The 13,913-nt window shown below is 41.5% G+C and overlaps 1 protein-coding gene across 2 annotated transcripts in view; it reads left to right on the plus strand.

Annotated features, from left to right (window-relative positions):
- Nucleotides 1–13,913, plus strand: part of PTPRO (protein tyrosine phosphatase receptor type O) — a 199,627-nt gene that overhangs the window by 100,559 nt on the left and 85,155 nt on the right. For both annotated transcript variants that reach the window (XM_054036062.1, XM_054036071.1), the window contains exon 2: nt 5,996–6,269. In XM_054036062.1, coding sequence (XP_053892037.1) covers nt 5,996–6,269 — 274 coding nt within the window. The remainder of the gene's footprint in view (nt 1–5,995; nt 6,270–13,913) is intronic.

Genomic DNA, 13,913 nt, shown 5'->3' on the forward strand with positions numbered 1-13,913 from the left:
CGGGATGCTGTCTCTTTAATGCTGTCTCCCAGAACAAAGAATTTTTTAACCTTATTTATAAAATACGATTACCAGCTTGTTATTACTGGTTTCTCAAGACCCAAAATAGTGTGAGTGCCGAGGACACTGTTAATAGAGCAGAATGCCAGAAATGATGTGTTAACCTAAATAAAACATCATAAATTATTGGGAGTCAATGTTCTTGTTGTATTTCCACTTCTTAAAATACTCCTTTTTGCATGGAAAATCTTTATGGCAAGGGGATTCCATTTCTACCGAGTATTTGTTTAATTAGTATCTGTTTATAACCTGTGAAGAACTGGTGCTTAAAGTGAAAGCACCGATGGCAAGGCCTTCTTGGTTTACTAAATCCCATCCTATTATTCCTGTGTCAATCCTTTGACTACCTCAGACAATTCCTGTCTTCTTATGGTTGACACTCTTCAAAACTGTGTCCTGTCCTAGAGTGCATTGGACAATGTGTAATGACCAGGATGGATTCTTCCAAGACTCACACAGTGTCTCTGCCTACTCAACTGACAATCTGTAATAGACTGTAATAATCTGTCAAGGAAAAAATTCCAAGGGGAGTCTTGACATGTTGCATCTTCCATAAAGGGGGTTGTTTATTGTCTATCATGCACTCTGCCCCAGCCCTGACCCCCTCCTAGAGCCAGCACCCTTTACCCCAACATTCTGCTCCAGCCCTGACCCCCTTCCCAGAGCCAGCACCCTGTACCCCCTCCTAGAGCTTTTACCCCTCACCCCGTCCCAAACCCCAACCCCCTGCCCCAGCCTGGTGAAAGTGAGTGAGGTGGGGGAGAGCGAGCGACGGGGGGGAGGGGGAATGGAGTGAGTGGAAAGGGGCTTTGGGGAAGGGGCGTGGTACATCCTGGGTTGGCCTTAGATTCAAAAAGTGATATTAGGCGTAAAAAGGTTGGAGACCACTGTTGTAGGAATCTAAAAGGAGGACATAGACTTCTAGAATATTGAGCTGTGAGCTCTGCTGCATGGCATTTATTTTCCCATTACTCTTTGAATAGCCGTTTGTGTGATGTCATTATATTTTCTTGCTTTTTTAAATTGGGAACTGGTTGTTGGTTGGAAATTCCATTGTCATGACTTATCCCTGTGCTGAAAGGGACTGCAAGCAGACACTAGAGTGCAGGATTCACTTCCTCCTTTTTCGAAATCCTTTAGTGCAGCACAAGCTTGTGATAATAAACTCAGAAGGAAGTTGGAGCTAATCATTTGGTTCAGAATACACAAGTCCTGCCAAATTTCCCCACAGGCATAAAACAGCCACTCAAGCTGCGACACCAGCAAATTAAATCCTGAAGGTAGCTGACCAGAAGTAATGAAATGTGTATTTACCATACTGATGCTGTCAGTCCTAAGAGACACCAGCTTTACATTCTGGTTAAGTGGGGCATGTTTATCACTGACAGTGGTGCTTAGAAACAATGCTGGTTTTGTCCCCGCCCTTCCTCCCAAAAGCACAAAACCAATATCCGCCAGTAACCACCTTCTCATACAGAGAGAGAGAACATCACACATTGGCCCACTCTTTTAGAAACATTAGAAAATCAGACTGCAAATGCAAGAGGGGAGAAAAATGACCTAAGTTTTCACATCAATTTTTGAGTCTTGTATTCTGATCTATCATCTGTCCCTGCATTTTGAAATCAGAACCTGAGTGTCAGAACCAAAGGTCAGAAATTGTTGAAGAAGGCCATGCAATGCTTGTAATGTATAGAACAGATGTCACTCAAAAATGTGCATCATGCAGGGTATAGTTTAAAGCATATGGGCGCAGGTGTGTGAGGCAGGGTGATTACCTCTTTTACAAACTCACTGGCAGCTGTTTGCTTCAGTGATCACTCACTTAGAATTCATTATTGTCTGCATCTGAATCTTACCACTGGTAACAGTAGCAACTTACTGTGAGGATTTTTATATAGTGTGCCTCAGTTATGATCGTATGAGAGTTATGTAGGGGGGTCACCTGGCTGTCAGATGGGTGGAATTTACTATCATGTCCAGCACACCTTGTGATGGGAAAAATTTTAATAAAATATACTTTGGTGCAGTTAGTACAACACCCATATACATATCAAAGAATAAAATCGCACCAAATATGAATGACACTTACAAGCATATAATTATATGCTGAGTCTATATACAAATGCAATTATATCATTAATTTCCAGCGGTGCTTTATTAGCACCACCAGTAACTTAAACTATGATTAATATGAGGAACTATGGTTTAAACTGTAATTGCCTGCCTTAAATTGCCTTTGGGGGGAGGGATAGCTCAGTGGTTTGAGCATTGGCCTGCTAAACCCAGGGTTGTGAGTTCAATCCTTGAGGGGGCCACTTAGGGCTCTGGGGCAAAATCAGTACTTGGTCCTGCTAGTGAAGGCAGGGGGCTGGACTCAATGCCCTTTCAAGGTCCCTTCCAGTTCTAGGAGATAGGATATCTCCATTATAAAAAAAAAAATACTGATTTTCAATAGGGCTTTTTGTTTGTTTCTTTCTTTTAAATGTATAGCAAGAAGTTAGGCCAGGGGATTGGGGACGGTGCTGGGATAGGTTCTGGTTAGAAGTGAGGAAGCCAGAGTATCTTTAGGGATAGCAGAGTTTACCTTATCTACCGAAGCATGGGCCTAAGTTAGGTATGAGTAGTTCTGTTGACTTCAAACCCCATTGACTTCAATGGGATTACTCACATGCTTCATGTTAGATACATGGTTAAGTGACTTGGCAACTTGATCAGGCTATAAGTACCTACAAGGGGAACGAATATTTAATGATGGGCTCTTCAGTCTTGCAGAGAAAGATCTAACACAGTCCAATGGCTGGAGGTTGAAGCTAGATAAATTCATAAGGGAAATAAATGCAAATTTTTAACAGTGAGGGTAATTAACTATTAGAATAGCTGTCCAAGGGTTGTGCTGGATTCTCCATCACTAGCAATTTTAAAATCAAGATGGGATGTTTTTCTAAAAGATATGCGCTAGTTCAAACAGAAATAAAGGGAAATCCTATGGCCTGTGTTATTACAGGAGCTCAGATGAGACCACAGTGGTCCCTTGTGGGTATATAATCTATTAATCAGGACCATAATTCCTTATTTAGTCTTAGAATAAAGTTACTCTTTCTGTGATTCTCTGTGAAGAGACAGGCACATCCGTGTTTCATGGAGACCAACTTTATGGACACCTCCTTGATGTCCCATGGGGCTGGGTTAGAGGGGTGTAGTAGGAATAATTTAAAATGTTGATGGGGGGAGGATGAAATCCCAAATCCCCCCCCCTGTTTTGTTGTTGTTGTTGTTGTTGCTCTTTTGTTTGTTTGTGGGTTTTTTTGACCAGCTCTAAAATGTAATCCCTAATCCTGCAATTGGATCCTGTGTGAGTCAGATTGCAGGACTGGGGTTTTAGGCAAAGACGTGTATGGTTAGCCCTATTGACTTCAAAAGGTAAGCATATCAATCCAAATGGAGAACAGGTAAGCATTTGTAAGTCTTCATGTGTAAGTCTTTGCAGGGTTGGGACCTCAGACTGTAAACTCTTTGGGGCAATGACTATGCCATCTGCAAAGTGTAATAAACTTTTGCCATAACCTATTAATTCCTAATAATATGTTGTGTGTATCATTTTAAAGTCCTAAAATTACTTAAAAGGATTTTAGGATTAGAGATTGGAACCAAAGTGCAAAGATCAAATCAAAATCTGGAACTGATGTTTATCCCAGGTTTGGGTCCAGGTTACGTCCATTATAGAGAAATACCAATGCTGCGGTTTGTGTCCAGCTCTAAAGTCTCTCAGCTTTTTTAGGAACAAGTCTCCTGGCTCATCCCTATCTATATGGAGACAGATTAAGACAATCTGTGGCTCTAGGTTCACCTTGACATTGGGGCCAGTTTGTGATTTCACCCTCACAGCACTGATCCTACATTGTGACCCCTCCCCTAGTTGGAGTGGCAATAGCTGATGGGCTCCTCCCTTCCCATAGATACAGGGGCATCAACTTGAGCCTTTCCCTCCTTCTGCAGCAACAGTAGAAGCACCACTTCTTTTGAGAGCAGCAGGGGCAACACAGACTTCTTAAGAGGAAGGGGAACTCCCACAGTATTTACCCCAGTAACCTTGGTGTATCATTGTGGGTATGTGGGTGAGCTAGCCCATTTCACTTTTCTCACACAATTCCCTCCTTGAGAGGTGGTAGTGGAGGGGTTCCCCAGAATAGAAGGTCTAGAAGTTAACATCCCATTGTACAGGGTAGTTCACACCTCTCTGAGCTATTGTTTCAGCCTCTTTACAGACTCAGGGCCTGCAACTGTACTCAGGATCTGAAACCCAGTTTGCCATTTTGTAGGACCTCCACTTTCTGTAGTACTTAATGTTGATGGTTTCAACCTCCGTTCTCTACTATATACAATGTTGCCAACTCTTGCAAATTTATCACTAGTTTTCAGATATTTGGTATTCTTCTTCAAACCCCAGCTCCTGGAATAATTTCATTTTGCAATAACCTCCGCTTTAATTTGTAGAAAAATAAGTTTCTAGCCCTCATGATTGTGGAGAAAAGCTTGAAAAAAGCTTGAGCCAAAACCCAGAAGGCAAATTAATAATAATAATAATTAATAATGTTTATTATTTTTGAAAATCTCATGATTCTTAAGCCAATCTTATGATTTTGGGGGGCCTGACTCCTGATTTTTGAATGCCTGAGGTTGGCAATACTGCATCTGTAAAAGGGGTGGAGGGGAAGGGAGGAGGAAGAAAAAAGAGAAGTAACCACTGCTGTAAAGATTAATCTTTTCTTCTAATTAATTACAGCAGTTATGTTCGGAATTCCTGTAGAGAACAAGTGCTTCTTGCTGACAGCTGGCTTGCAATTAATAAAAGGAAAAGGTTTTTCAGCTGGCAGTGACTTTATATGCTCATGATATAGGAAAACAAGATTAAATCTCTCAATTTTTTTCTTAACTGCATATGAAAGAAACATTTAAAATGAAATGACTTAACTTAGGAAATGAAAAAGCAGTGACTGGCAAGAGTTCCTATTCCCTCATGTCCCAGACACTAATGAAAGCTTTTGAGATGCAAAGATAAGGCCTGATACTGAGAGGTGCTAAGCACCCAGTGAATGCTTAGACAGGACTTTCTGAGAGTGCTTGGTCAGTTCTTATATCACAGAAATCTTCCCTCAGCTGCAGATTCTTGTAATTTCCCAAGATCAGGCCTATAGTCAGGGTCACAGAGAGCGGGTTCGGGCCCTGGTGAAAAAAAATTTTCAGGCCCCCAGCAAGGGCAGACTGGCTAAACAGGACTGACGGGAGGGGCGGGGAAGCCGGGCCCCGGGCCCCCTTCCGGACTGCCAGGCCCCGGTAATTTGTACCAGCTTCTCCCCTCCCTCCTCTCATCGGCCCTGCCTATAGTGCCCTGCTTCTGGATAATAAAGACATTTCCATTGACCCTACTGTCCTCAGTGGTATTGTTTGCAGCTTTTTCTAAAATCCTTCTTCACCTGGTATCCCCCTTTCATCCCTGCCCCTACTAAAAGAAACAACAAACAAAAAAACCCACCAACAACCAGCAACCCGTGAGGTGAAAAGGGCAATTCAGGCTGCATATCAGAAATAGTCTTCTCAGGGAAACAGCAGAGTTTTTGGGACATTGAAAGCTGGACTAGTCATAGCATTGGAAAATATACTGTAGGGAACAATCTTGCATTGGCAGATGGATTTGCCTAATAATCATGTAGCATTAACTTTGGGCTTTGGGTCAGGTCCTAAAAAGATTGCAAGAATTTTGCAAACTAACCCTCTCGTGGAATGAAATTCTTATTTATCATCCCACTGGGATCAGGCATAGAAATGCCACAGGAATGAGTGTGGTGTAAATACCTAAACGTGTAGATAAAAGTGAAATTGCTGATGATACCCTGGATTTTCCTTTAGTATCTCTTCTTTTATTGTCTTGTAGAATGCAGCACCTTTCCAAGTTACTGTCCGAGATGACAACTCCATTGTAGTGTCGTTGGAGGAGTCTGATGTAGTGAGCTCGTCCTTTGTGTACGTTGTGAAGATAACTGGTGAATCCAAGAACTACTTTTTCCAGTTTGAAGAATTCAACAGCACTTTACCTTCCCCTGTGGTTTTCAATGCCAGTTATCATGGCCTTTATTACATAGTGACTCTGATGGTGGTGAATTCCAACATGGTTTCCAAACCAGTGAGATCGATCACTGTGTTAACCAGTAAGTAGCAACTTATTCAGTTTCTCTTTTTCTTCTTTGTGTGTGAGTCACTCCAAAGATAATTCTGTGCAGAGGTTGAACTACATTAAAAAAGACCTGATTGGGTTGTGGGGAGGACTAGGAGCAAAGGCTCTGAAGTCTTGGGTAGAAGGAAGAGAGCAGCTGTAGAGACTACCTGGGTAGCCCAGCCCATAAAAAGTCTGGAAAGGGGCACCCCCAGGCTCATCTGGGGTACTCCTTCCCTGAGCAGGTGGGCCAGGGAAGCTCCTTTCTAGGCTGGGCAGAAGAGATGAGCCATTTCCAGGACCTGAGCTGTGTATAAGCCAACCCTGAAAACCTGCCTAAATATATTTGATGGAAATTTCTCACCTTTTTATGTGCGTATATACATACTATGATCCAGACTGTGGTCTGTGACCTAAAAAGTACTCGCTGGCAGTCCAGTGAGAGCTGCCTGGCCATGTGGTGTTGGCTCTTTTGCTGTAGCTGTCACATGGATGTTGTTTGATCATGAATGGGAGGTGAGGTGCTCTGTGCAGTTGTGACTGGGAAGCCAGGTGGTCACTATGACAATCTCCCACAAAGTTGGAACATCTCAAAGTTTTTGTAGCATGGACCACCTTTTAGTAACCCCTCTTTTAAGAGGTTTGTTTGTGTTGACATTGTTAGGATTCATCTACCATAAACAGGGCAGGGAGGTCTGTTGCATTTAGTCCATCCTCACATCATGATGGGAATTTCAAAATTCAATGATGGGAAGTTCAAAACAAAAAGATGTTTTCATTCAAAATATCCAAAGGATTTGATTTTTTGGATTATTTTGTGGGGGCGGGGGAAGCAGATGGGCTGAAACAATTAAGCAAAAATGACATGAATTTGCAAACTTTTTCAGTATTGCCAAATCTGTCTTTTTTTTGCTTGGGAAACAAATTCAGAAGAAATGTTTTTCCAGTACTATTCCCAGTACAGTGTCTGCTGCTGCTGCTTTGGCAGAGAAGTAAGTCTGAACTTACAAATTTAGTAAAAGATAAACAGAGTTTCCTGGGATGAAGTAAAGACAGATCTGTAACCTAAGGACATTTGCCCTGCTGAAAGTCAAAGGTTTGCTCTAAACAATGCAGGTGTAAGAACTTCTCAAAGAAAAGGTTGCAAGAATCCTTCTTAATGGAAAGCATGGGCCACCTAAGTATATGGGTTGCTACTAGTTCCCCTTATAATAGCATAGCCTTCTCAAGAAGGTCTTTTAATTGAGGAGAGGGATGTTTCAATTATGGGATTTGTTCAGGAAAAGTCTGATATTGTGGCAACCTGTAAAGTAATTAGGATCGATTCATATTTTTCCATGTGTCATATGTTCTCTGTCTGTTAAATATCATTGGCTTAGCGTGACCATGTGAAAAATAGCTTTATCTAATCTGTTTTTATCTATGACTTAAAGAAGTGACATGCTGCTGCCAGGATCCTGGAGCAAATTCATCCTGATGCAACTCCATTGACTTCTGTCAAGTTACACCAGCTACAAACTGGCCCTATGTGTTGGACTGCCATGAGATAAATCAAGCTATGTGGCCGATGATGCATAACTCTTTGAGATAAATGATGTTGACTGCAATTAGTCCCAAGGCTGTCCTTAAACATTTCAGAACAGTTCTTCTAGGCTTACTGATACTTGCAGAAGTGTCTGTGAAGTGGCACCACATACCACTATCGTCTTTCATCCCAATCCTGTGCTAAGGCAACTGAGAGCAGAGTATGGGGAAGGGGACTTTTCCCCTCAGGGATCCACAGAAAAGCTCTCTCTATTGAGAACTCTCTGCTTTCCAATACAATATTCCTACGAGCTGATTTCCTTTCCCTATCCTAGTTCCTTCTGTGATGTTCTTCTCTCAGCAGGTGGACAAAAAAGAAAAAAAAGTAATCTCTCTTCACAGGGTGAAATCTCACCCCGCTGAAGTCTTACAGAATTTTTGCTGCATTCATCAAAGGCTTCTGTCTAGGAAGAAAAAGATTGTTCAGGAGGAAAAGACATCAGAATTTTTTTTTCTGCCACATAGGGCTGTCATCTTTAACTTGGACCTTCTCTGTAAGATCAAATGGGGTTTGTTTTCAAAGAGAAAATAGTGTCGATATCCAACAGTGCTTCTTGCTGCAGTGAAAATGTTGGGATGGGTGTCAGAAAGTTTGATGCTAGTAAAAAAGGAACAGTTTGCCAGTTTCACTTATTGTGAATATGTTCACATGTCCCTAGTTAGAATGGTTGCAGGACTTTCTCATTACTAGTCAAAACTCCACAGAACATAGAGCTTCTGGTGTCTTTAGCATCATATATGCATGTATTATTTGGATTCTATAGTCCACATATTTGGAGACTGTAGCAGGGCCCAATGATTGCTATACCTGAACTCGCAGCCTTAAATTTAGTGAACTGAGCAGATCCAATCTGTTGCCAATCTACTTTGGATTGTGATTTCATCAGAGAGAGCAGAACTGGCTACGATCTGCCCTTAGATGGGAGACCTGTAAGACAGAATGTGGTAGTGGTGATAAGAAGGTGTCACTCTTCCTGCTGATTCAGTACTGAACCAGTGTTCAATATGGTGGTGTTGGACACATTACTGCTGAAGAAGAGGTAAAATTGAGATCCTGACCACTTGTCATGAAAAACATCCCATGACAGTTTTTACAAGAGTAGGTGTGTTAACCCTGGTGTCCTGGCCAAATTCCAGCAAGAATAATTGTGTATATCTAGCCTTAATCTCCCCCTGGAGTCTGAACTCGATAAGGTTAAAAAATAATAGTGATGTGTGATGCTGTGGTGCTGTTTAAAGACTACTTCCTTCTGCTCTTAAAGGCTGACAAAGGAGGTGCTGTCGTCATCATGAATAAATTGGAATATGACCAGGAGGCTGCTAGACAGCTCTCTAACACCACATTCTACAGGCCATTATCCTCTGATCCCACTGAGGATTACCTAAAGAAACTACACCATCTGCTAAAAAAACTCCCTGACAAAGCACAGGAACAAATCCGTACAGACACATGCCTAGAACCCTGACCAGGGGTATTCTATTTGCTACCCAAGATCCATAAACCTGGATATCCTGGACGCCCCATCATCTCAGGCATTGGCACCCTAACATCAGGCTTGTCTGGTTATGTAGACTCTGTCCTAAGACCCTACGCTACCAGCACTCCCAGCTATCTTCGAGACACCACTGACTTCCTGAGGAAACTACAATCCATCGGTGATCTTCCAGAAAACACCATCCTGGCCACTATGGACGTAGAAGCCCTCTACACCAATATTCCACACAAAGATGGACTACAAGCTATCAGGAACAGTATCCCTGATAATGTCACAGCTAACCTGGTGGCTGAACTTTGTGATTTTGTCCTCACCCACAACTATTTCACATTTGGGGACAATATATACCTTCAAGTCAGCGGCACTGCTATGGGTACCCGCATGGCCCCACAATATGCCAACATTTTTATGGCTGACTTAGAACAACGCTTCCTTAGCTCTCGTCCCCTAACACCCCTACTCTACTTGCGCTACATTGATGACATCTTCATCATCTGGACCCATGGAAAAGAAGCCCTTGAGGAATTTCACCATGATTTCAATAATTTCCATCCCACCATCAACCTCAGCCTAGATCAATCCACACAAGCGGTCCATTTCCTGGACACTACTGTGCTAATAAGCGATGGTCACATCAATACCACCCTATACCGGAAACCTACTGACCGCTACACTTACCTACATGCCTCCAGCTTCCATCCAGGACACACCACACGATCCATTGTCTACAGCCAAGCTCTAAGATATAACCGCATTTGCTCCAATCCCTCGGATAGAGACAAGCACCTACAAGATCTCTATCAAGCATTCTTAAAACTACAATACCCACCTGCTGAAGTGAAAAAACAGATTGACAGAGCCAGACGAGTACCCAGAAGTCACCTCCTACAAGACAGGCCCAACAAAGAAAATAACAGAACACCACTAGCTGTCACCTTCAGCCCCCAACTAAAACCTCTCCAGCGCATCATCAGAGATCTACAACCTATCCTGAAAGATGATCCTTTACTCTCACAGATCTTGGGAGACAGACCTGTCCTCGCTTACAGACAACCCCCCAACCTAAAGCAAATACTCACCAGCAACCACACATCACTGAACAAAACCACTAACCCAGGAACCTATCCTTGTAACAAACCCCGATGCCAACTCTGTCCACATATCTATTCTAGTGACATCATCATAGGACCTAATCACATCAGCCATACCATCAGGGGCTTGTTCACCTGCACATCTACCAATGTGATATATGCCATCATGTGCCAGCAATGCCCCTCTGCCATGTACATTGGCCAAACCGGACAGTCTCTACGCAAAAGAATTAATGGACACAAATCTGACATCAGGAATCAAAATACTCAAAAACCAGTGGGAGAACACTTTAACCTGTCTGGTCATTCAGTGACAGACCTGCGGGTGGCTATATTACAACAGGAAAAACTTCAAAAACAGACTCCAAAGAGAGACTGCTGAGCTAGAATTGATATGCAAACTAGACACAATCAACTCCGGTTTGAATAAGGACTGGGAATGGCTGAGCCATTACAAACATTGACTCTATCTCCCCTTGTAAGTACTCTCACACTTATTATCAAACTGTCTGTACTGGGCTAGCTTGATTATCACTTCAAAAGTTTTTTTTCTCTTAATTAATTGGCCTCTCAGAGTTGGTAAGACAACTCCCACCTGTTTATGCTCTCTGTATGTGTGTATATATATCTCCTCAATATATGTTCCATTCTATATGCATCCGAAGAAGTGGGCTGTAGTCCACGAAAGCTTATGCTCTAATAAATTTGTTAGTCTCTAAGGTGCCACAAGTACTCCTGCTCTTAAAGTGGTGGCTTTTCATTGAAGGGTGAGGTGATTCCTGGATTTATAATGTGTATTGAGTATTTTGGAATCTGAAAGAAAGCTGCTAGCTAAGGGTACATCTACATTGTGATCACATCTCAGGTAAGCATCCCCACCCTAGCTTCAGTGTAGCTAGCATGGCTAAAAATAGAAGTGAATTCACAGAGTGAGTATGTATCTAGGATTCTGGGCTGGCTTGTGCAGTCTGTGCCACTACATCTTCTCTGCTATTTTTAGCCATGCTAACTAGATTACTCTAGGGCCGGGGGATGCTTACCTGAGGTGTCATCACATCTCTGATTGCTGTGTCGACATGTGCTAAATCCCAGTTAGTTATATAGTAGTTTTGGAAGCAATAAAGAAAGGAACTCTAAAACCAGTGACTAAAACCCCTCACCCATGTCCCACCCTTTTCCAGTCAGGAGACTTGATTTTATTTAGAGTCTAATGATATTCAGTGAGCTTTATTCTGAGACAGCCTTGCTAGGCTGAGTTACATCAGTGCTGTCTAGTTTTTTGACTCCGTATTGATTTGCTTTTTTGTTGTGACGTTAATCCCATTGAGAGAACAAGCTTTACACATTTAAAGGAGTAGAGAAGGCAGCATGCCGCAAAATTACCATGTGCCTCTCTGTAAAAAAGCAACAACTTGTATTTCAACTGGGAAATTAAATCAGGACACATGGTACCATTAAGAACTGCTCTGCTTGATATTTGTTTTGCCCTGTAACTAGAAGATTAGGGTTGTAAAATATCTTAGCTTTCTGAAAGCCACTGACTACTCATGGGAAAACTTTGAAAAAATAGTTTGTATAAAGAGAATTCTGCCCATAGATCTTTTTCTTTTCTTCCTTCCTCCCTAGTGCCCTATAGCTGTATCTTTTGGGGACTGTAATTTCATCAGTTCTTAGAAAGTAATCCATATTGGAACTGGTTAATACTTGAATGTCAAAGTAGATGCTGCAGGAAATGGCACTATTGATTCAGTAGATGCCATTCTTCCCTCCAAAGCTTCATAGAATCTGTGCCGTAGAGGAGGTTGGGTGCTGTCTCTCAGATGAAATGTAAAACTTTTTGAAAGAGTTTTTGGGTTGTGTTTAAACATGGAGGTCCCAATTTTGATATCTCTCATCTCTAAGGTGTACTAAGTTGGGCCCATAGAATTTGAGGCACCCCAAATCACTAGTCACACTGGAACATTCCAGTCGGTATCTCTGCTTAAATTCTCCATACAGTTGCGATGGTGTTCTTCATTACCTATCCGAAATCTTAATGTGATGTTGCTGCATACATTAAATAGCTGCTGCATTTCACCCCAGAGGTGGCTGCATTTTAGTGATGGAACAAAATGGAGCTGTTATCCTGGTTGGGGCATATAGGCAATAACATGATACAAATAAATAATAATTTGATTCTGCAGAAACTTATGCCTGTTGATAATTTATTTATGTCAGTAGCCCCATTGACTTCAAATGGGACTACTTGTGTGCAAAATTACACCACATGTGAGAACATGTCAGCAGTATGGTGGCCTTACTTTCGTAAAAATGCTCTTGGATTCTTCTCTATGGAATATAAATGTCAGTCGTTAATCTATTTTTGGGTGCAATGGGTAAGGGAGTTAATCCCTGGCCCATTTCTAGGAACCATGTGTAATACTTCATCCACCTTAGCATGGCAACCCATAATGAATTCAGAATGTAGGGCATGCAGATTTACTAACATTAAAAAGCAATTTATTTGGGAAATTTGGTTGGAGGGTGGATGTAATATTCAATGTACAGGGTTTTTTTCTTGGTTTGAAACAGCTGTATAAAACTTTAATGTGACTGGCACTGACTGGAGGCTTTCTGGAGGCTTTAGCATCTGAAATTGGTCTAGGTTTTGAGAAGGAGGTTTGCAACTTCCATTATTCTCACATGCCATTTGCATAATGCAGGTAACAGATTAAATACAAAAGGGCAAGGGAGTCCAGGCGAAATGATGACGTTAAAATTTCAATAGACAAGAGGAGAAATTGGTTGCTATGGGAGCAGCAGATTCTCAGACCTACAGAAGAAACACAATTGTGTGCATCCTAAACACAGGCAGGCTATTTAAAGTTCAGGTATGGGTGGAGGTCCTGATCCTGCAAACTGCTCTGCACGGGCATAATATACTATAAGAATCTAAAAATGAAAGGACACTGTGTGTGAATACATTTATTAAATCTTATTTAAAAGAGACACTGAAATCATCTATGCCCAAGTGTAGGTTTTAGCACTTCAAAAAAATTATTTTTGTGCCACAAATAAAACCTTAAGATTTATAGAATATTGTATTATTTTTAGAATATGGAATGCAAAGGGTGAGAGACACTGTTCTAAAATATTCCTTTGACGTGTTGGAAACCCAAGCACTTTGGCATCTTTCTAATACAACTGTTTTAGGTATTTGTTAAGGGTCATTGAAGGAAATTGAAAGATTGGGTGCTAGATTGGGCCCTAAATGCTGAGAGAGCAGGGAAGTGAAACTGACCAGTCACTAATTTCATTCTTCACATAGTGTGATAAATTAAATGCATATGATGAAAAGGAAAATAGTATACATATTTATTAAGCTTTAATAACCTAGAGAGCTGCTAGTAACCCAAGTTATGAGAAATTAAAAACAGAACATTATTTTTATCTATAGTGTCCCTGTAATTTCATAGTGTGAAATTGGCT

Source organism: Malaclemys terrapin, chromosome 1 (assembly GCF_027887155.1).
Source record: "Malaclemys terrapin pileata isolate rMalTer1 chromosome 1, rMalTer1.hap1, whole genome shotgun sequence".
Taxonomy (NCBI): Eukaryota; Metazoa; Chordata; order Testudines; family Emydidae; genus Malaclemys; species Malaclemys terrapin.